This window comes from Gymnoscopelus microlampas (genome assembly GCF_963454915.1).
Source record: "Gymnoscopelus microlampas genome assembly, chromosome: 3".
Classification (NCBI taxonomy): Eukaryota; Metazoa; Chordata; class Actinopteri; order Myctophiformes; family Myctophidae; genus Gymnoscopelus; species Gymnoscopelus microlampas.
In genome coordinates this window covers 49,810,457-49,835,875 of record NC_139940.1, presented here as the reverse complement: position 1 = coordinate 49,835,875, position 25,419 = coordinate 49,810,457, and the positions used below count along the sequence as shown (strand labels likewise).

Sequence of the window (25,419 nt, the reverse complement as noted above, 5' to 3'; positions counted from 1 at the left end):
CTATCTGTTAACTTTTTAGAAACAATACATTGCTTTTAGCATTTGTCTGAAGAAGATTGCAGATGGATGTAGATTGTTGATGATTATTAAATTCTTTGTTTTACTTTGCAACTGAAATGCGTAAAAATATCTATGTGTAAGTGTTATCCTTACAGAAAACCTGGCCTCAAACTGAAATGATCAGGTGCTATAAAACTGCTTACAAAAGTAGCTTTATTGCAAATATGCAGACTCTGTGTAACACAAATGAACCAGCTACTCAATCACTCGGACTGTATCATCTGTTGTGAAAAAAATGAAAAACAATCTCTCTCTCTCTCTCACTCACACACACACACACACACACATATTTCGCTGCGACAGCCAAAATATGTGTGATAACGTGTGAATCTCTAGTAATAATTACTAGGTAGTGGGCATAATATGCCCACTACCCCTCACTTCCTTGACAGCCATCAATCAACATATTATGTTGAATGATAGCTGTCAAGGTAGTGAGGGGAAGTGGGCGATGTGACTGTGTGTGTGTGTGTGTGTGTGTGTGTGTGTGTGTGTGTGTGTGTGTGTGTGTGTGTGTGTGTGTGTGTGTGCGCGCGCGTTTGTCGAAGCATCCAGGGGTCACAGACAATGACACACAGTGACACACGGCTGGGCCATGCTGCAGAGTGGAGGGCAGGCGGGGGTTAGAACACACTACTAATACACGTCATTGTCCTCCATGGCCGACTGGTACAGACTGCTGATGATAAGATGACACAAGATGGAGGACAGGATGAGTTTTACTACTTGAATTATCTAACGATAGGTGGCCATAGCTTAGTGTATAGAGAGGCTGTCTGGCAAGCAGAAGGTCACCGTTTGCCTCCCAACCCCAATCTGCGTGTCCAAGTGTCCCTGAGCAAGACACTTGACACCTAACAGCTTAGGTCAACAAACAAAGGTCTCCCCCAAAAGTCATTACAGTATATTGTGTCTAATAGCTGCTACTCTGCACATATTGACCTGGTACCTGACACTGACTCAAACCCATGTTTCATAGAATTTGAACGTTTTCCTTTTACGTGTCGCAGCCCTCACGGGGTGTCAGGCCATCATTAACTCACACTCTATCTGCTTTGAAAATCAAGGAGCTGTTCAACAGCAGTGTGCAATGAGTAGTTTGAGGATATTAAAGTCAAGAGTCCTTGTGAACGCAGAGTATAGGACAGGAGATAAGCTCTTGTTTCTGTAGCATCGTGTAAAGGGTTTAATGTCATGTTGAACTTCTGTAGAACCTTGAGTTGTGTAGCTACCTGGTCATGAAGGATATTGGAGGAGAATTGCTTAATTCAAGTTCTTAAGCGACCATTGGCACAATACAGTACTACTTACTCAACTCACATAATTTGGAACCTTTGATAAAAAAACAGAGTAAATATGGCAAAATGCTATAGATGGATAACATTCTTCCTCAAGACTTCCTCAAGTTATTTAGCACCCTTCTCATCCCCTAGACGGGTTGGTGAAATTTGCACTAGATATGGCAATCAATTTTCAACGTGTTGTCAAGGTCCTAAAAATACCCATAACACCTGCTGCTACGATTAAAATATTTGGGGTTCTTCAAAAAAGACCTTCACATAATCCAGGATGCAGAAAAAAAAATATATATATATATATATCGATTATACTGTACAATCCTTTTTCTAAAGTTCCTCAAAACCATCACATTATAGATAAAGATGTTATGCACCATCTGACAAGTGTCCTCAAATTGTTTTATTGTCTGTTTGTCTGTCTGTCTGTCTGTCTGTCTGTCTGTCTGTCTGTCTGTCTCTCTCTCGTCTCTCTCTCTCTCTAGAGCAAGGGGAAGGCGGTCTGAAGAAAAATGTCTGAATGTAATAATGTCTGAAAAATGATAAGACCTTAAACAAAAAAGGAAAAGAAAAGAAATAATGTAGGAGCGAGTTCAATTAAAAAAGGCATCTAGCCTCTTTTTTATTTTGGTCTTAACACGTTTCCCATGCATGAGAAATGTAGTGCCTAATTTCTCCTGGGAGCTCCATGCTCTGCTGCTATCTCAGCTGTGTTTACTAATCTTCCCTGGATACCAATTTCTCAGCAACAGAAAGTTAATAGTGGTCCACTGTAAATAGACTTATCTCATGAACACGAGCTGTCCCCTCGCACCTTGGCTGCCAAGATGGTGGATAGAGACACTCCCAGCGTGATACGCAGGCCGGATTCAACACAGCAGGATTAGGAGTAAAACATGCAGAGATGCAGAATTCTGATGCAGATATACCATGAAGAGAGCACGGTGTACAGTCAACAGGAGTCACTATATATACTATATTATTATGTTATGACACTCATCAGATTAATAACATGACTAACAGAGTCATGATGCTTCAAGGCTGTAGCTTAGAGAGGTCACCCGGTAATCAGAAGGTCACCTGTTCGCCTCCCAGCCCGCCCATGTCTACGTGTTGAAGTATTCCTGAGCAAGACACTTAACCCCTAACAGCTTCCCCCTGAGGGCTCATCACGGCCATCTGAGCAGCATCAGCTGGGTGAAGCTGAAACAGAATTTTGCCCATGGGATTAACAAAGGTAAGACGTTCCACACAACACCTTGGCTCTCAGAAACAGCTCACTGTGACCTCATCATGTTCAGAATATACTGTAGCATCTTATTTCCACCTGTTGTTCCATTCTAATGAAGGTCGTCTGACGAGGCAGTAAGCTTTAATTAAACCTGATGGGAAAAGTATTAATTATCCTGTCGTCTGCACTGACATGCTTGGTGGCTGTGGGCAGATTCTGCCTGGAATACTGATGATGCAGAGGTGAGAGAGGTGCAGTCCAACTGTTTCAGGATTATCATTACATTTATCAAGCCAGGTGTTCTATGTGCACAGAGCCTGGGGGAGGGGCATGATAGAGCTGTCCTACATAATACCAATCTGAAACACAAGCATGTGCCTTTAAAAATAGCATGGAAGCTCCATGAACCCTCGTTAAATTGTTTATTTAATTAACCACTCTTGATTAGTGTGTACCTTGTTATCTTCATGTTCATGTCCTCCTCATCACCTCTATTTGTCTTTTTTAATTTATTTATGGCATCACACTTATTTGTTCAGCCACGTTAAAGGTAGGGTAAGTGATATTTTTGGGTTAAAACAAAAAGTATTTTGTGAAAAGGTTAAAATACTATATTCTGATAGTAATCATTGCTACAGAGTGTTTTTTCAGTAACAGATGTCTCCCTGTCTCTCCAGCTCTTTAATAAACAGAAAATACATTTTTCGGTAGGTGTCACAATCTCAGCCAATCAGGAGATAGTACCCATTTTTAAGCTTAATTTGTATAGTGTTCCAGTTCCAATTTTGTCTGCTCATTTCTTAGTGTCATCACTTCCAATTTCACTTGTTTAATCTATATCCTGATTGAGTTCTCTGTCCTGGTTGGATACAATTGGAAATGAAACTGAAACAAAAATGCATTTTTTGTTTAATAAAGAGGTGGAGAGACAAGGAGACTCCTAATACTGAACAAACACTCGATAGCAATGAGTACTATCAGAATATAGAGCTATTTAACACTTATTTTAACCAAAGCAAATCACTTACCCTACCTTTAAGTTGCCACATCAGTGTTCAGTTGCCGCATTATCTGTCCTACTTGTCTACCTGTTTTGTTTCAATACCAAATTAACATGATTTTTGAAATGTGCAAGAATGAGTTGACTCTCTCTCTCATATATATATATATATATATGTATATATATGTATATATGTATATATATATATATATATATATATATATATATATATATATATATATATATATATATATGTATATATATATATATATATATATATATATATATATATATATATATATATATATATATATCATCTCTCTTATATAATCATTGATTATTGATGATCCCAGTATTGTGGTGCCAAGGTCTCTTTCACAGTTCATTGGCTAACTGACTGGCTGGTTATACGTTCAGCATCTTAATCACTCTCCTGGACGGTTGGAATGTCTGCAGGGGTGAGGCCACCACAGCCCCTCCACAACCACACATATCTCTGTCAAAGAGCTTTTTGTCAATTTCCCCTGGTAGGGTGTTTGCAAATACAGAGAGAAGCAAAGGAGCTCCTCATAAACTATGCATGCCATCTCCTGGTGGCAGGAAATTGTGTGTTTCCATTAGCCAGGGCGAGCCTGGTTAACATCAAAGTGATGCTCGGGGTTAGCAGGAAGCAGACACCACCAGGTTGCTGCCTGATTGATTAATGCTGATGAATTACAAATGGACGCTGGTCGTCTCAAAGTTGATTTGAGCGCTGTCACAATCTCTCTGCTGGACGTGTCAGCCACACCACAGCCACATGAATGCATTCATCCTTCACACTGAGCGTCTGCTAAATGCCTAAATGGTAAATTGTACACTGAGGCACATTGATGGATTTCTTAAACTCAGACAGCATTTGATTTTCCACAAAAAAACATGGTGGGCGTGAGCCTCCCAGCACCCACTGCTATGGATCTAGTCCAGAAGATACACTGTAAAAATAGCCAAACAAATAAATGTCAGAATACTCACCACGCAGGAGGTCAGCGCTGGCATGAGGTGTGTTGTGCGTCCGGAACAGCTGCCAGTCAAAGTCGTCCTCCTCCCCCTGGGTGAAGTCACACAGATTGGGGTCTGAATCCTCATCGAAGGTACAGCCAGCCGCTGAGATGACACAGAGAATCAATAGTGGTTAAAGCACCAGACACATTTTATTGGTCTGTGCTGAAATCATCTTTATTATAATGTTTTTTTTATTAATCAATTTGTATAGATTTTTCACATGGAATCAAGTATGCATTTCAAGTAGTACAAAATTAAATCACCTTTATTAGAGGGAGATGAATGATTAATAATTGGTGGTCCTGGACCACTACCCAATTACTACAAGCCCCATGAGTTTGAGGTCATGCAATCTAATTGGCTAACCACCCTCCCAGATACTTCCCCTGACTTTAGCCACATTAAAACCCATACAGCCCCTAGACACATGACACTGATTTAAACCCGTTGCTATTTTTATGCACTTTATGTGTTCCTTCTTCTTTATTTTCATTTTCTCTTCGCTATTCTTACTGTTGACTCAAAATGCAATAGTGAGAGCCTGCACAAACAAGAATTTCATCCACCATGATCTCACCTCTGATCCCCTACCCTTTTACTTATGGGGTGAAGACTTCACTTAAATGGAGATATTCCTCTGAATCTAAAAAAAATCGCCGTCTGCGGCTATAAGCATCCCCTCCCTAAAGTCAAGTTTTCCTGAAACTTGGCAGCCCTGGTGTATGGTTGTAGCTCATCCAGGCTGCATTCCACCATGATCTCACCTCCGTCCCTTTTACTCAAGGTGGGACAGATGCCAGACAACAAACCCACATCCATTTCCCACTCCACTTTTCACCCAGACACCCATTAATAACAGCCAGCCACAAAACAACCACGGTGACATGGTGGTACGCTCTCACCAAAAGCAATGTGCACGTACAGTACGCTCACCACTCAAACTTACAACCAATCAAACTATGGGCTGTAATTACCCCTGACTCAAGTTCTAGATCAAAGTCTCCCACCCAATAAAACATAAACAAGACCACACAAAGCTCAAGCATGTAGGCCCACATACAAATAGTAATACCGCTCACAGAAGGCTGGGACCCATAGGGAATGTGATGATTATTGTAATACATCAGACGCTGCCATATTCTATGTGCCAAAAAGCTAATTCTTTCAAATTGTGTTTAATAGCTGCGTTTTTTATGGCCCAGAAGCGCTGAATTATGCGGCGTTGTCTCTGCTGCCTGCATCTGTTGCCATATCTCACATTAGCTCAGTGGTTTGAAAATGACCCACTAACAGTGGGCAGCTTTAAAAATCCCTCGCTCACGTGACGAGGAGCTCATGCCAACGCTGTCGAGGGATGCGACCTGATAACGACCCAAATGACCATAAGCCCATCCTGAAGGTGACCCCCACCATGCGCTGTGGCTTTATTACAGCTCATTCTTCTGGCTAATCTGCCATTAAACAGTGGTGTAAATGTGACATCCAGCAGAAAAAGGGCTGCAAGCATGGCCGGCTCACTGTGCATTTTACTACTATGCTATGATTCCTTCTGATTTTGTCAATGTAGTTTAAAAGCTACAGAAAAGCGTTTCAATACACATTTTGTAAAGCAAACATATAGCCTACCCTATCTGTTGCAAGAACCTTAATAAAAGAAAGAGAGAATAAACTAGAAAAAGTGCTCCCCGGACCAAAGGTCTCCGCTAGGTCAGGTAACTTATTGTGGCCTCCTGGTGGTGCTATAATAGGTAAATGTGAAAAGGGGCCCATTTCTTCTTAGGCCTTTCACGGCAATCGGACACTACATTCATGATTTGAGGCATTTTGATCAAAACGGACCTATCCTGCAAACTTTGGAAGCCAATGTTAGCCAATTAGGATGGAATATGAAATATCGGACACATCCGTATTGATCACGTACCTATAGAGATACTGTGTACCTTTTTGCATGATTTTTGTACAGAAACTGAAGGAGTAATAGCAAAAAAATTGTTTTACAAGTCAGCCTCCTGGTGGCGCTCAAAGGTTTACAGGTCAATACAGGTCAAAGGTTTTTCCTTGGCCTCTAGGAAGTGTGCGTGCAATGTTTCACGCAGATCGGTGCAGTTATAGGTAAAAACGCAAATCGGCCTGTTATAGCGCCACCATGAGGCTGTTTTGAAATGTTTCAAGTGGCATTTCTTCCTCTGCCTAGTGGGAATGTGTGTGCAAAAGCGGCCTCCTGGTGGCGCTATATCAGGCTAATCTGAAGAATTTGCAGCAGAGGTTTGTCTTTGGCATCCAGGGAGTCTGTGGGCAGTTTCGCAGCGACTGGGCCAGCAGTGCCGGAAATTAGCTGCTCACAGACGGACACAGGGAGGGACGGACACACGGACTGACGGACAGGGTGCAAAACATAGTCTCGGCCATGCCTTTTGGCCTGGCGGAGACAATAAATTGAATTCATAGGCTATGCTTTTCAAAAATTAAACAAAACAGACTTAATGGGAAGGATATATTTTTCTTTTTGTAGTTGTCAATGTGCAACCCCACTTGGGGTCCCAAATCATAGTTTGAGAACCTTCGCTCCAGACTGTGAATCCACTGGAGCAAAATAGAACCTCAGGAAGCCCCTTCCTGTCCACTGTCTGTGTTACATCACTCCTACACTTCACATGACAGCAGGATGAGACACCAGAGTTCCCTCAGCATCATGTGACCTCAGTGCACTGGGTGAGAACAATATCCAGCCAACCAGTGGGGGAGGGAACTGGAGACTCTCCCTCTGGGCTTTGATTTATCACTCGTGCTGAGCAGTTGCTACGTGGATGCGATGCCAGGGGTGAAGGGTTAATTGTCCTGCACTGGGATCTATTTCTAATAGAACTACCAGAGATATGAGACCTGACACATCCAAACGCTCTGCCTCTATATTATTCCCTGCTGCTTCTGTCAATGAAGCCTGCAGACTCTGGCCTACAAAGACTCATCACCCAGGAGCAGGGAAATGAGAGCTGAGCGCTGCATGGGAGCCCAGGCCAGGGCTTACCAGGAACGTCATCTCCAGAAAGCCTTCTGGATATCGATAAAAAAACATATGGCAGTTTGTGCTCACTTTATCCCTCAATCAACTGTTCCTCATTTGAAGTGAGAAAAATAATAATTTCCCAAGTACTACTTCCCATTGTAGATTATGCTGATATTGTATATCAGAACACCACAGATACTAATCTCAAGCCTCTCAATATATTATACAACTCCCTATGTAGATTTGTGCTGAGGTGTCCATACAGAACACACCACTGCTCTCTGTATAGTTCGCTTGATTGGCTGCAGCCTAAGGCAAGAAGGCAACTTCACTGTTACCTATTACTTTTTGAATGTGTTCACTTTAACCGTCCTTCTTACTTGAAACAGTCTCTGGAACAATATACATCACCATACCCACTTAGACATACACAACATCCCAATTTTACTGTTCCGAAAAGAATATTTTCTGAAACTGGACGCAGGTCAATCCACTACAAAGCTCCATTTGACTGGAACAATATTCCTCTTTCTCTCAGACCTGTTACCTCTCTTGGCCGCTTCAGGACTTCCTTGTATTCACATCTCGAAACTACCTGTTCGTGCTTTTAACACTGCTTGTACTTTTTATTTATTTCTGACTTTGATACAGGTCCAAGTACTGTATTCTCGACTTCTTTGTTTAAAATGAGTTGGGGGATGGGGGTGTGGGTGGGAGAGGGTGATTAAGCTATTGTATCTGTACATGTGTGTATTGTGTACTTGTACTGTATGTAATGTTTTACGTATGTGCATAGGACTCCCTCTAAAATGAGATGCTGCATCTCAAGGGGCTATCCTCTGAATACATTCTGACCAAATTCTAGACATGGCTCATCTGTCAGGACAAAGACAGGAGGACTCGCTGCACCAATCTCCACTATTTCACCTGGAATCAATGTGCACCTTTATCCAAGGTGCTATACATGGATTCACCCATTCACACACACATTTATAAACTGATGGTGGAGGAAACCATGCAAGGCACCGGGAGCAATTAGGGGTTCAGCGTCTTGCTCAAGGACACTTCGACCGGCTGCTCTAACTCCTGAGCCACTGGCGCCCCGGTATTGCCATGTAAAACCATTTCACATGGCTGAAGCCTACTAGAGATTAGAGAAGTACATACAATATGTATGAATGGACTGCATGTATATGTACAGTAATGTGTGAACATAATGAAACACAATGTTAGTTTAACTCAGAGAGTTACATCAACACTCCAGATTGTACTGCCTACCCAGTTCCTAGTTTGGACAAGGCTGACAGCTCAGGTCTCTCACCCTTTTTATCTTGTGAAAAATAAACTTAGCAGCCCCCTCTATACCAGATATACAATACATAACCCTGCAGACTTAACAGCATCTGAAATCATGTCAGAAACCTGCCAGTCCTTTCCCCAGAAGGCACAAATTATTGGTTTAATAGCCCCTTCAGGATGTGTGCGATTGTGCCTGCATGCGTGTGCACATGAGTAAATGTTGTGGGGTGTGGTGTGGGGTGGGGTGGGGTGTGCCCTACTTTGATATGTGCATTTAATCAGAACTCTGACTCTCTCCGTCTTCTTTATGGGTATTATAGTGTCACCTGTGTGAAATCCATTACAGCATCCTTTCTCTTTGGTTAGCTCATTAGGGTGTTTGCTCAGCACGGTGGACAATGTTACTGGATCTCAGATCATTACCATTATTTACATAAACACTCATTTAAAGACAGATTACTTCAAACAACTTTCAAAGTGGTTGAATTCTTCTTTGAATGTGAAACAAAGCGTTTAACATATTATCCATAAAAAAAAGAAATGACATGAAATAAATGTATTATAACAGGGAGCTCAGCCAACAGAAGAATTATTTGGAGGTATAAAATAAATAACTGTCTGGTCAGTTCTGATCTATACAGTAGGTCCCCAACTGTATTTAATCAATTAAATACACACGAAAGGCTCAGCAAAGCCTCTACTGCCTGTCGCCAGAGGAAATTCAGGGGGAGCCTCCACATCCTCAGGGGTTCTACAACATCACCATTCAGAGCATCCTGAGTAACAGCACCACTGCCTGGTATTGGAACTGCACCACCCTCGACTAAAAAAGTGTGACAAAGCGTGCGGACAGCCCAGTGCATTGTTGGATGTGAGCTTCCCTTCCTCCAGGGATTATATGAGTAACGGTGTGTAGTCAAGGCTTAGCGTAACATCAAGAACATTCATCATCACAGCCATAATCTGTTCACAACGCTGCAACGGCAAGACAAGGGTAACCGGTGCAAAATGTTAGCCAAAGCATCAGACTTCTGAACAGTTTTCACCTGGCAACCATCACACTGCTGAACAAGCACTGAGCCCTGTCACCATGTACAGACGTATTAGTTAAGTGTATTGCCACTTAACCATCCACATGAAACTGAGTTTAAACCCCATGCTCTGTTTTTCATATATTCATCCATGTCACTTTAACCATGCACATGAAGATGTGAGTTTATACCTGCTGCTATTTTTATATGCTGGATATGTTTTTCACCTGCACAAGAAGCATCTCGGCCGGTAGTGACACCTATTCATTGCAAAAAACAAACAAACATTATTATTATATATTTTGGACTTTGTATAATAATTTGATATGTCTGTGCTTTCCTTATATTTTGTTTGTGTTCTGTGTACCTTTCCACTCTATTCTCTCTCCCCAAATTCTAATTATTTCTCTATTTGTATAAATAATTTCACTCTTTCACTCTAGTAATCGTGTGATTAAATTAAGTTGATTCTGAAACATGACTACACACATGGCATTGTATGCTAGACTTGTTTTCTTCTTCTTTTGTTCCTCTTGTGAAATCTCAGGAAGGTATATGAAGTCACACACACACACACACACACACACACACACACACACACACACACACACACACACACACACACACACACACACACACACACACACACACACACACACACACACACACAATACACACACAATACACATAAGCACACAGAGTGAATGCTTAATAGATTTTAACTTGAATCATGAATATATAGTCATTATAATTTTAATTATAACTACACAGTGTGCCAATGGATGGCATGTGAATCCTTTTACAGTCCGCGTCGCTGCTTTTTTTCTCTCTTCCCTGCCCGCCTTGATATGCGTCCTTGGTCCTAATTATGTGGCAGTCAGGCGGGGTAATGAACAGCGGCACCCGGGAATCACCTGGGAAATCCAGCGAGGCGAGGCACTGTGGCGTCTCACATTATCAACACCCGGGAACCCAAACTCACTGCTTCTGTATGGAAGACACTGTTGAGTGCTTTGCTCCACACAGACAGCCTCATCTAAATCTGGTACGTCTGTAGGCTGGATCCAGGTGGGAACGGGTGAGTAATGCTGGAAGCCACTTTCGCCTGGGAGAAGCTGGTTGATTTGCATTGCGGTGAGCGCGAGCCCCATGCATCAGCAGGAGACAGGTATATTTATTCTCAACAGAGGCTCTCCACCCCAGCACTCCCTCGGCTGTCTCCGAAAGCCATCCGTCCCTGCAACTGAATACGCAATGAAATCATTTCTCTGCCTCCTTGGGCACTAATAACTCACCCCTGGTGGCTACTAAGGGGTCCCAGACACACAGATGGGAGGTGGAGAGGCCAGGAATGAGATTGAAAAAATGAAAAAGATGGAGATAGTGGTCAAGTGGAGCAGAGGGTTTGTGAAAATAGTTAAAGGCAGGGACCACCATCCATTCAGGGCACCCAATTCTACTATCACATGACATAATGTATCAGGATTCTTTATGGTCATACTTTTAAGAAAATGCTAGTTAAATTCAACCCAAAGCCACACAGCTAAAAGTGAAGAGAATGTATTGACTTCTGTAATTTAGTGCAGCATATCTTCCAGGTCTGGAAGAATATTTGTGTTCCCATAACCTTTACAGACTGACAGACTCTTTCCTCCAATAGATGTTACAGTTAGATACAGTACAGTAGGTCACTAGAATAAAGGAGTATAATGTTTCTCTAGCATCACCTCTTTTCCCAACTACTGTATTTTAAGGACACGTAAAGGGAAAAAACCAGGACAGCACAATTGATTGACTGATTGATTGATTAAATACTTGCACACAAAAAAGCCCAGGAAGTAACAGTTCAATACAAGGTCTGCTAATAGGATTTTAAACCCAAGAAATCTTATGGCTTGTTTCCATAGGGGTCCTTTGTACTCAATTCATCGAATACGATACGAGAGAGAATTAAGATAGAGAGAGAAAAAAATGGATTCCTGTGGAAAAAATCAGGTGTCATAGCAGCAACAGCAGCAAGCGTGAAACAACAACACAGGATAGGTACAGATATGAGTAGAGAGAATAATAATAATAGAGAGCGAGAGAAAAAACACACACAAACTGAGCCTGTCTCCTGTTTGAATGTTCTTTCTTTGTTACCAATAGAAGGGGAACACTTCAATTATTCCACTTCCTGGTTCCTGTGGGCTTGGGTTGTTAGAAATCTCAGTTGATGCCGCTGATAAGGAAGGAGACTTAATTATCATACTTTCTCCCCCAGCTCTTTCATTTAGATCTATTTTCAGATGATGCTTTTCTGAAGAAGGCTTGAATTGCTACACTGCCTCCTGAAGTCTAGTCCAGCCCATAGACTGTATAAATGAGATGGACAAACCCACTCCGCTGCTTTCTACAGACCGAAAATGAAGCCGATTGTTCAAAGACTGTAGGTCCGCCATCTTTCAATACGCGTCAGAATGAGACCAGACCATTATTGGTTGGGTAGCTTGTCAATCAAGAGCGGGGGGGCGGGGAATGAATGCTATTGGTTGTGTAGCTTGTCAATCAAATCATCCCGCCCCTCCTAGAGAATAGCCTACTTTATCGTCAATTTTATAACAAATAGGACCATAATTTAGCAAAACGCATGTCCTGATGATTGAAAGGAGACTTTAAACTAGCGACTGGAAGCATATAGAATTTATGACATTTTTTATTACAGTAAGAAAATCTAGTCTAAAGTTTGTCAAAAAACCCATTCACTTGCGTTAAAATAAATTCTTTCTGACACCGCAGGTCGGCGCAGGGTAAAACAGCGCCACTCTGGCCATTTTGTCGGCCTCATCGTAAATATCTAAGACTTGCCCCTTGGTCCAGCCATAACATCCATTCCTCCAGATAAGAGACGAGACGCCAAGCAGATCCTGACGGCTAAAGCGAATCTCAAGGACCATAAAATGAATTTGTTTAATTGGCAGGAGGAAGTGGGTGTCTCCCAATGCCTGTTCCTTTTTTTATTTTGTCTCTCATCTCGTACGTACTCCTTTATGAGCAAAGTGACATGAAGACACCCGGAAGGACTATAGAGAAACCTGTATGAAGGCATTTATATACAAAGCAAGCAGTTGACATTATGTAGCTACATATTAGGACCTGAGGCTACATTAAAGATGCAATTATTTTCACAATTGCATCAGTTGATCATCTATGATGATCTATGATGATCAATTGATTTCAATCTATGATTGAAATCAATTGTTATGCACTGGGCAGAGATGGTATTTTATCAACTATTTTACAACAGCTCCAAACACTTCAGATTTGAGGGCCAGAATTATGCATGTACAGTATTATATGCATTATCTGAACATCTGGTGAGCATTCTAGCTTAATCCTAGGAGAAAACTCAAGACAGCTTGTTATAATTATTAATGGAGCCACATGCAATCCAATGACGATGCCCTTGAAAAAAAAAAGAGAACCACTGCATATTTTACAACTAGCTACTGTATTAGGCTTTTATTTTGGGTGGACAGTACTTGTGTGAGTTCAAAGTCACCCACAGACACAGACATGTCAGTAAACCCAGTGGACACTGTAACCTTGCATCCCCAAAGAGAAGACCTTGGACAGGAAGCAGAATGGCTGCAGGTCATGTACAGAACCAGTGGAATGTGTGCAACGTGCTCACATAGACACCACGTCTCACGTACAGTACCATGTGTTCATCAACTAGAAACACTTCACTAGTCCCCATGTTGTCTGATCTGGGGTCAGCTATACCAAACCTTTGAGCACTAAAGCAGCTCAACTTGACAGAGCGTCAAGCTGCCTGCAGGCTCCTCACCAGCAGCTACAATAACAACACTCTGTGGCTTTCATTTCTTATTGATGATTACAGCTCTTTGTCCATGTCAGCCTGTCTATCAACTATGTTTACTCACATGTCTTCTGTAGCATCTTCTCCACTCAATCCCACTAACACAGTGTTTCTCAACCTTTTTGGAGCTCTGGACCGCCCCACCATCTTTGACAACTTATTTCATGATTTGCAAAAGGCAACATAGTTCAGGGGTTCCCAAAGTTGGGGTCGCGACCCCAAGGGACACTGACGATGGGGTCGCGAAATTATTTTGGGTCATTAAAAAAAAAAAACTGAATGGATGAAATATACTCTAAAAATGATTACAAATAGTACATTTTACCATTTTAATACATTACAAATACAAATGCACACCGAATGTGCAAATGTATGTGCATAAATGACCTCGAGGGTTAGGTGGGGTCGCGAGTCAATGGCTGCATTATTTTGGGATCGCGGGCTGAAAAGTTTGGGAACCCATGACATAGTTGATCTCCTTCCTCCATTCCACATTGCTTGGGGGGGGGGGGGGGGGGGGGCATGTCCATGTCCATGTTGTCAAGCTCTGGAAAATACTTTGGATACTCATTGCAGTACTGACATAAGATGATACTACTTTATACATTAAAAACAGTAACCCTAACCCTAAAAGGAAACCCTTTTTTTATACTTAAAAAAAGAACACAAAGAACTCAAGTCCAGTAACTGGAGTGTAGTTGTAACTAATTATGTTCCACATCTGTGCATTAGCAACAACTGAGTTCACTACCAATTATGTACTAATTCAACTTTAATTGGTCTATTATGTTCTATTAAACTGATAATAATAAATGATTGTTATGTATACTGTAGCACTTTTCATGAGATGTACTGTAGCTCACTGTGGTTCACAAGCGCCAGTAAAAGCAATACAAAGACCTCATAGAAACACTAGACAGCAATAAAACCCAATCATATAAAACATATGGGCGCTCGTAGCTGAATGGGTAGAGAGGCCGTCTGGTAATCAGAAGGTTGCCGGTTTGCCGCCCTGGCATGCAGTCAATTTGTCCCTGAGCAAGACACTTAACCCCTAAATGTGTCTAGGTGATGCATTAATGGCACTTCCCCACAGCTCCATCCTCTAGTTAGGATGTGTAAAAGCACACGTACATGTGCAAATATACAATAACAAATACCCAAACAACAAAAGGGATGTAGATAGTTTGTGTTGTTGTTATTATTATATTATTATTATCACATAGGCAAACAGAGAGTCAGAATTGGCCAAAAAAATACTTTTGAATATTCCTTTTAAAACACCACGTGGGTTCGATTCATTCTAAATCGAATTTCGAATGTATATTATATCTGTATATGCGCCGGCCGCGGTTGGTACTGAGAAATGTGCTCTCTTGCGAGATCAAATGAATGATTCATCCTTATTTTATTCTATAGACTAATTTGAATAAGGCTGTAATGGTTTAGATACAAGCCCGGGACTTAGGAACAGAGACGCATCGCTCCAACGATGTGCTCATTGTGCTGTGATGGAAGTTGGAACAATCTTTACCTCAACATGAAACGTTAAATTATAATCAAACCAATGTATTTGTTTTTGGTTTTAATCAAATTAAGGTAGGCTACAAGAGGAATGTGACAAGGAGGGAATTTTACCGTGAGGGACAATCCATGCATAGTTTTTACATTGCGTTTTCGGTAGTCGAGTCTCATTGTAAACTGTCTGCCTTCACTACCAAATGAATCGCCCGTTTCAGCTTGACCTGTTCTCATTCTGAATCAGTTAAAGTGCCATTGTGTGATTAAACGTGTGGGCTTTCTAGTACCGAGCAAGAGCAACTGCAAGTCAAAAGCCTACCTTTTATAAAAAGGTTATTTTATTTTTAATTTTCGAAGGAATAATCAAATATGGAATATTCGTTGACAGCCTTACTACTGATACATGTGGGGACGTCTAAATTCTATGTAGAGAACAAGCAATGTTCCCTCAACCAGACCCAGTGGGGAGGTTATATGTTTATTATTATGTATTAACATACTCTACCATATTGATTAAAATAACATTTAATTCATTATAATGAGCTCCTGATAGTAGTTTTAATGTCATTCCCTGGTTGGACTATGTACTATTTGTGATATAAAACAAAGAAACATGATCTACTTAGATGTTTTCTTTGTTAAATTGTTATGCTGACAACAAAATATATAAATCCATCAGAATGGTCTTCCTTTTTGGCTCAATCAGTCAGTATGCATGCGATGTACATTTTTCCATCCTTGGATGTGCTGTTCTTTTCAGCATCTCTTCTCTGTTTCCTTAGACAGTAATGTGTAAAGGATTCAATAACATACTGCCCCATTCTCATTTCAATCCATCAAATATTCATTCTGCTACTACAGTATATGTTGAACATCTCTGTGATTATACTTTCGTATTGTGATTCTCAGTCCAGAGTCTCCTAAATGTAGCTGTCACATCATCACCTTCCAGGATGGTCTTCAATACCAGTCCAGATCAAGGATCAAGTTGTGTGTATAACTCAAACATTTTATGCACAAAGGTTCACTCTTTACAGTAGCTGCCTATCTGAGCAGGTAGGATGACAGAATGTGATGCTTCAGCACTTGTCTGCTCATGGCACTGTAACACACTGTGGATAAAACATCCTCAAAATTCTATTTGTTATTGTATATCAGCACTTTAAGTTCAAATAAATTGAGGAAATCCAATCATGGTCTTCCCTATAGAATCAAACAGAATTACATTTTACCTCCACAGTACAAACTAGCTGAGACACAGCATCAAGCTCCAAACAGCTGCCAGTGAAAGCTGTCAAACACTAAACAACAACCAGCAGATGTATGAATGGACCCAGAGGGAACAGTTGTCAAGTGTTCAACAGCTACTGGAATGAACTGTTGATGTGTGTTTGCCCTGTGACAAGTTCCTTTTCACTGATGACTCTAGAGAGTCCATTCATTCAGTACTGTATCAACTGACATCAAACCACAAGGACCACAATGGAAACAAGCCCCTAGGGCTTTTTGTGTTATCCTTTTAGCAATCATTGTAATATCGTACCACTGTACTATTTGCAACGGTTTAATAAAGTATTCAATCAATCAATCAATAAAAAAAACACACACACACACACACACACACACACACACACACACACACACACACACACACACACACACACACACACACACACACACACACACACACACACACACACACACACACACACACAGTGTTTACAAGAGAATAAACTAATCACATTTGATTCTCCAGGGCACATAAGTATATCATAATAAGTCATAATAACACTAATGAAGTAACTAATATCCATACACCCAGCTGATATCCATATACCCAGTTGACCACCTTCTACTATATCAATAACCATATCAATATACACACCTGACCATGTGATAATATATACATATGAATATAATTTAATGATGACATGTGCCCCCTATGATCACAAGACCTCAGGTGACATCACAACCAGGAAAATCTGCTTCCTGGTTTAGATGTTTAAATGCCTGCTCTCCTGATGTTTCCCTGACCAGCCTCCTGATGTTTACTCACTCTGTGGCCAGCACAGTGTGTGTGTGTGTGTGTGTGTGTGTGTGTGTGTGTGTGTGTGTGTGTGTGTGTGTGTGTGTGTGTGTGTGTGTGTGTGTGTGTGTGTGTGTGTGTGTGTGTGTGTGTGTGTGTGTGTGCGCGCACGTTTTCCGGTGATAGACAAGGTGCAGAGCAGACAGACACAGACAGAGATGGACAGACAGAGTGCTGAGAACAGACATCTCACAATCACACACATTAGTACAAGTGTTTACACACACAGTGACCCGCCAGAGAAAAGACCACACACACGTCTAACAAGCCTGCAGTCACAAAGCTTTGTAGCACAGAACCCCCCACCCCAACCCCTGACGGAGGTCAGTAAGAAAGTGATTAAGTGTCAGGTGTCAGGAGGTTCTGGTAAATGTCACCACTAGTGGATCTGGCTTCTTTGACTGAGTTTGGTAGTGTTCCAGGCCCTTACAACAGCTTACAACAATGTATTTCTGATATGGTAAGAAAAAGTCATTTCATAAGCTCTTAAGCTTTTATTCTAGGTGTGAACGTTTTTCTCAACAGTTGATAAGCCCACTGCTAAAATGTTATGTGTGCACCACAACTAGGTGTCTCCTTTTACACTATGTGAAGAGGTCTGCATCACGCATGTCAAAACCAATACATCCATGGTCAAACCAACCAGTGCAAGCAAACATGTATAAACGGCTTGCACGGCCAGTTGATGACTGGCTCTCATTTCCCCTGCAGCCACAGTTTTGGATGAAATAATTTAAAAAAAGAAGCCTACACCACCAAACAACAGTGTCAAGTCGATGATATGTCCTTAAGGTTTAGATGAGACTAAAAAGGCACTGCTATAGAACAGCCAACTCGAAAGAGAAAAAGAAGAAGGTCTGACTCCTGCACTGCTGACACTGAGCTACAGGAAACTCCACCTTACAGACGGTCGACATTCAACCTCTGTCTGCGGTTGACTTTTAACAGCTTTGATGAGAACCAGGGAGGAAATGAGTTAGTAGGAATTCGACGGTTAGTAGAAGCTGGGTCTGTTTTTGAGGGGGTCAGGAGGCATGTTGTATAGATCATTTTCAATGGTAAAAGAGAAGGTCAGTCTCATGGGGACTAATCAGTGAGATCCTGACAAGTTCACAGAAAGCATTTTTTGAGAGACAGAGCGCTTTTGATATCATCCATGCTGATATGATATCATATGATATCATCCACACGCTGGACGTTGAGAGCGCTGAAACACAATGCTCAACACTGGCAATACAAGTCTTTACCGCAGACATGTATGGCAGAAAAGTACTGGCAGCTCAACAAATCATTTATGTGGACACAGCCCCTAAGGAGAGAGGTGATGGAGAGGAGAGCTGGCTGGGTGCATCAGTGATGAGGGGGAGGTGAGGACAACACCATGTTCAAGTCCTGTTAGTCTGAGTGGAAACAGCACGAACAAAAAGCTTAATTTAAAGTGATTAGCCACGCTTCAGTCACAACACTTTGAAGACCAACTCAGAAGCTCCCTGGGAGGACAATGCCATATGGAACACATATTCACATTATTTTCCATCTCCGCAGTTTGGAGACACATCACTTTATGTGTGTGTGCTTCACCCAGTTGCCTGATGAGGAACTCATAATATTCCATCCACAACTGAGAGTGGGATGATTTTTGTTTCCCATTTATTGTACCCACCAGTTTAAAATCTCTAATCTCTGCTAATGGTCTGTATGTCTGTCTGTCTGTCAGTCTGTCAATCTGAGAATGAGAGGTAAAATATACAATTTAATGAAGAGAACAAACTAAAGCTGCGTTCAGACATGGATACCGTTACATGCCTTTTTTCCTGTACAGTTTATGTATGTGCCATTCTCATTCTTGCCGTAATAGTCGAATACAATACTTGCTACTCACGTGATATGACAGTAAGCACGCAGACTACGCATTTGGTGATGAGAATTATCGACATAGCATCTGCAGGCTGGCAGACGGCTGTAACTTTTAATCCATTGAAATAAAAAAAATGGGAGAAGATTGGTTTTCTGCTGAGGAAATGGCCATGAAAGCGACCATTTAGAGGTAGAATAGGGCTAATAAGGATCATCACTCATTATCACAGGGATGCATGGGTTAACAGAGCTCATTCCACTACAAACATAGCTTGAAATATCAACTTGCTCGTTCTTTTTTTTAAACGGCCCTTTAACACATCAAGTGTCAGAGACTTTTTAAAACAACATTTTTGGGCTCATGTCACATCTGTCCATTCCATTTTACAGGGACTTAGGATAAATCCCAAGTTACGTTAGAGTGCCCCCTGTGGAAAACAAATTGAAAAGAATATGAAAACACATAGATTTACGTGTTTGATACTCAATGTGGTAGCTACACCTGTGTGGTGGTACGCTCTCTCTCTCACTATTAAAGCATGCTTGCTCTACCCAACAGAAAGAGAGAGAGAAAGAGAGAGAGAGAGAGAGAGAGAGAGAGCACGGCCATTCAGGGACGAGCGAGGGACCGTCACCGACAGTGAGTTAACCCTAACCCTAGCAGAAACCGATGCATTGTAAAAGTAATATGAAACATTTAAAAACATAACCAGGTGTATCACGTGAATTAACTTATACTTCACAAGATTGCCAACACGCAAAGTTTGGCACACGTTCACACATGACACCAAAATCAAATTGCAAAAGACAAGTTGCCTGCAAATCTTGTATATCTGAACGGGGCTCTATAAAAGCATCAGAGAGCATCCAGTAGTGTATGAAGCAGTGTGTTGGACTTGGTCCTATCAGCAGGGGGCAGGCTTTGAGGTGAGACATCCTGGGAGGGACAGACTGAGGGGGAAGGCTGCCACAAGCTGCTGCTTCAAACCTAATTAAACTGAAGATACAATCCTCACTGTTCATTTTACTCTGAGAGTGTGCAAATGGAAAACTGTCTCTTCCCCTTCCTCCTCCAGTGTTATATTTTTCTCAGAGAGAAGGTAAACCGGAAGGAAACCGCTACAGCTGTTGGAAACTGTGTAAGGATATACAGTCAAACCTGCACAAATGCAGGGAAATGGATTTTGTCGCCTGCAGAGACACAATTCACATCATTGTTCATCAAAGGTGAATTACCTCGACCCTTTGCTCTCATTGAATGGAAGTGAATGGGCGATAAATACTTCATTTGCAAAGTCACAAATGTAACCCAGTAATTCAAGATTAAGTTAATAATTATTTGGACAGGGAGCATGCATAATTTATAGAGCTCAGCACAAAGCCTTGTCAAAAATCCTTTTAAAAAGCACAAAATGCTTTCCGATTGTACTGATGTGGAGCAGTGTGCTCCAAATCACCAAAGCTACAGTAATGTGTCTTGCCCGTACCTCCATACTAATCCCTGTAAAATCCATTCCAGGCCCTTCAAAGGACTGGTCCCCAATTACATCACGTTTTACATAAAACCTGAATATCCCCCTGCTGAGGATGCAACTTTGAACATCCAAGAACAATTCAGAGAAATCTGCAGAACGAGGACATTTTTACTGGCAAATGTCCAATGTCTGACCCAGAGAATGGTGTGCAATAGCTTTATGTGCTAAAATGGCTGCTGGCCAGAAGAATAATGGCCCTGTACTGTGATATAAGCTTTGACTGACACTCCACAGTCAGTCCTAGAACCATTTCCTCCTCATACAAATGAATGGTTGAAGTAACAGAACACCTTTGACATTCAATAGTTAAATTGAAACAGTACTATTGGCCCTGAAGAATTATAGCAATGGAAGAACACTGTCTGGCTCCAGAGACAAAAACAAATACTCTGTTTATGTTCCATCTCATAAATTCAGTGCATAAAGGAACAATGCTTGTGGGGAGCTAAAGTTAAATGTCCATTAATAATTAAACCTTACAAGTGCACACTCTACATTTTCACTGTATTACCAAACCATGAACTTGAGACGACCTCCCCAGTGAGCGCTGGCATTGCAGCAGACAGTACAACCAACAATATTTGTTAGGACTTCCTGGCCCTGTAGTGATCTCTGTGATCAACAGTGTACATGCAGGGTTCAACCTCAAGCGTTAACAAAGCCAAAATGTCAGCATGTGGAACCCTGCTGTAATTTGGTTCAGGTCAGGCATACTGGAGGAACACCCTGCATCCATCTCTTCACCTCTTCTGACACCAACACGCTCACAATAGAGAGACCAGAGCTTAGCAGAAGTTACAACTTAAAAGGCAGATTGTTTTGTTGACACCACCTTTTTAATGCCAAAAATTGTCAAATACCCCACGTTTCACATATCTTGAAAAGAAAGCTGATGGCCGTGCTTTTGAGGCCCAATCCTGGCATGGATCTACAGCATATTGAAAGTGCACCTGAGGCTTATTGATCTAAAAATAAAAAATAACTAGTAAAAGTGCTCCTCGGAGCACAGGTCTCCGCCATGTCAGGTAGGTTATTGTGGGGCAGCAATGTTCGGAATATGAAAAATCGGACGGAACCATCTTGATCACTTGACTATAGAGATAATGGGTACTGATTTGCATGATGTTTGGACAACATTTGTAGGAGTAATATAAAAAAGAAAAGTGTTGCAAAAATCAGCCTCCTGGTGGCGCTATAATAGGGCAATGGTAAAAGAGTGGCATTTGTTCTACAATGTAGTGCGAATGTGTGTGCAAAGTGTCACATGATTCGTGGCATTTCTTTTCATGGAATATGAAAAATTAAACAGATCGATCTTGATTACATGACTATAGAGATCATGTGTACCGATTTGTGTGAAATTTGGATACATTCTGAAGGCTTAATATCAAAAAATGTGTTTTACATAAGTCGGCCTCCTGGTGGCGCTACGAAATGCAAATGTGAAAAATGCAGGCCAGATGTTTTTCCTTAGCCTCTAGGGAGTGTGCGTGCAAAGTTTCACGCAGATCGGTGCAGTTATAGTTAAAAACGCAAATTGGCCTTTAATAGCGCCACCATGAGGCTGATTTGAAAATTTTCAAGTGGCATTTATTCCTCGGCCTAGTGGGAATGTGCGTGTGAAATCTCACGGAAATCGCAAGCTGCGTTCATGATTTGAGGCATTTTGTTGAAAACGGAGCAATCCTGCAAACTTTGGAAGCCAACCTTAGCCAATCAGGATGGAATATGGAAAATTGGACAGATCTGTGTTGATCACATGACTATAGAGATACTGTGTACTGATTTGCGTGATGTTTGGATAAAATCTGTAGGAGTACTGTCAAAAATGTGTTTTGCAAAAAGCGGCCTCCTGGTGGCGCTATAACAGGCCCATGTGAAATGTTTGGGGCAGAGGTTCTGCTCTGGCATCCAAGGAGTGTGTGTGCACAGTTTCGCTGCGATCAAGCCAACGGTGCCAGAGATTAGCTCTGTACACAAAATGACGGACGGACGGACAGGGGGTAAAACATACTCTCGCCATGCCTTTCGGCCTGGCGGAGACAAAAATGTCTTGAGTATGTTTTAAAAAATTCTATGCTGCTTTCTGGTACTGAAATGATGTAGTAAAACCGTAGTAAAAACGGTAAATTGGAACTTTAAAGTTTCTTCTCTTACAAGGATGTAACGTGAAGTATCTTCCATTAATCCTTCAAATTGCATTATAAAACAAAATCCCAGATTAAGGGAGGAGAACAGTTTGGAACAGAAATAAATAAGACTACAGTGTATTCAAAAGGTGAAATATGCATGTCTGGTTGTTCTGTGATGCTCTTAAAATGCATAGAGTTTGTAATGAGTGAGTCTCCTCTAGTCATCCTATGTAGATCTTTAAAGCATCATTACACCGACAAGTGAAACCAGTTTGTCTTAATCATCATCCCAGTAGTTTAGGCTCTTTCTAAGATGAAAGGTCCCTGCAGCGACCAGGAGAGACCATTAGGCTTCAGTAGGGACATTAAAGGACATTTATATGTCTGTCCTCTCTATTAGGCTGCTTTCATCATCTCACTTGCTTCCTTGTGTGTACATGTGCATGCACTGTGCTAGTGCATGCATGTGCCCATCTGCCCTGTTCTCTCCTATAAATCATAATCTAAGTCTGAATGTGTAAAACATGTATAATTTAGAATTGACACAAGATAAACAGCGCCACCAGATGGACACACATCATGTGAACACCATGCTGATTTGCATTTTTCTTCTGCCCAACTGGACATCATAAAGCAGCACTCGGGGTCGTGCTCCTCCAGAAACAGACAGATTTATTCATGGCCTCATTGCAAGACACACGCCGTACATCCAGAGCAGCACTATTAAATATGTGTGGAGCAAGAGATATAAGGTCCGCTAACTTCATTGGGATTAACTTTGAAGGTTAATTGCTAAAGGAGCTGCAGGGCCTTGGCAGAACATAAGAAGGTCTTAACTCATTCATTAATTTGCTCCCCGCCCAACATAACTCTGACGGTTATTGCATTACAAGTTACAATGAATGACAACGGTGTGAGAGATGTGTACAAGACCACATGGAAGAAAAGAAGAGTTTCTTTCATAAAGTAAAATGCCTTCACTACTGCAGTGTGGATCATTTCATGACAGAACCATCTCGTCAGTATCTCTCATCTATTTCTTTTAGGAGAAAACTGTCCAGAACGACAAAATAAAAACGTGCTGGACTCCGCCCATCTCTGCCATCAGCTATTGTCTAATCTCTCTGTGTGGAACTGACTGAGACGTTTCCATCTCCACGGTGACTGATGTCCTCTTGACAACATCATTACATATTGCATCCTGCTTCTTTAGCGCTCGCCAAGGCATGTCAGCATGTTGCTAAGGGACCAGCGTTCCTGCAGCGCTGAAAGTTGGGCAGAGAGGGGCGTCCAAGCCTGAAGGCAGATTGAATGTATAATCCACCCCAGTATATCCAGACATGGATAGGGACATCGGTCAGTTGTCTTTCATTTTGCATCAATGTCGAATATGAGCAATGGCTAACCCTAAATAAAGCATCAAATGCCTTAAAATGCATTGTTTAAGTATAAACAGAAAAGAAAAGGCAACAGTAGCAGAGAGGCCTGTAGGATGTAACAGTGGGAACATGAAGTCATGCCTTTATGACAGCACATTATACAAACAAATCCAGCGTGTTTAGTTAACAGGCTTGAGAAATTGCCTCTGGTGATTTCAGACACAAAGCTTTTATTGTAGGTAAAGAGCATGAGAGTGAAAAGACATCTGAAGTGACAAATTATTACAATAACACATCACAATCATCAGCTGTGATCTTAAGCCGAGCGCCATCTTAGAAAAATAAGAATAAAAAAATGCTCGGCTCATTCATTAAATGCTTCCAAATGCCTATTGATTCTGAGTAATTGGATTTAGATTTATCTACAACATATAATTTCCTCCTGATAGAATCTTGAGTTCAGAACCACTCAGCATCCTGGGTACATCCTCAAAAGAAGACAGCTATGAGTACGACCTAATTCAATAATCCATCCTGTCAGATGATGACAGTCCCATCACTGTTATCTTTACACAAAAAGACAGCAGAGAAACCAGCTGCACCCTGGAGAAACAGACCTGGTCCTGATCTATCTGGCCACCTCTCTTACTGTAGGTTGGCTGAATCTTAGTTGAAGGGTCCGTGCCCCCCCCTCCCAGAGCGGGCACTGGGTAAACGGGGCAGCGAAGGGGGTGGGGTTCGAACACGGCTCCTTAAATCGGCACCTCCATTAATCACACTTTGTGTGCCCTGTGGCCAGCAGAGCGCCGTGACAGTGACAGTGCTGAGAATGATTAATACTTAATGCAGCGTTTAAGAGAATGATTTATGCCATCTGTTAGCCAATGACACACTGCAGATGTTGGCTCCACCGCTCACACATGGACTCCTTGTCAGCAAGGATTAAGGAGGTAATTCATAACTTCATCGGGAGAGCAGTGGGTCATCTCCAAAATTAGGCTGACTTTAGACCATGAACATGGAGGGGTGGTGGGAGGGAGGGGTCAGGGTGGATGGGGATATAGAGGGTGGATGTGCTTG

General features: G+C 41.6%; 1 protein-coding gene across 6 annotated transcripts in view; it reads right to left on the bottom strand.

The window, feature by feature from the left end:
- The window catches only part of LOC311042420 (receptor-type tyrosine-protein phosphatase U), a 184,919-nt gene that overhangs the window by 126,104 nt on the left and 33,396 nt on the right, over window positions 1-25,419 (bottom strand). For all 6 annotated transcript variants that reach the window (XM_084053140.1, XM_084053142.1, XM_084053143.1 and 3 more), the window contains exon 2: window positions 4,601-4,732. In XM_084053140.1, coding sequence (XP_083909266.1) covers window positions 4,601-4,732 — 132 coding nt within the window. The remainder of the gene's footprint in view (window positions 1-4,600; window positions 4,733-25,419) is intronic.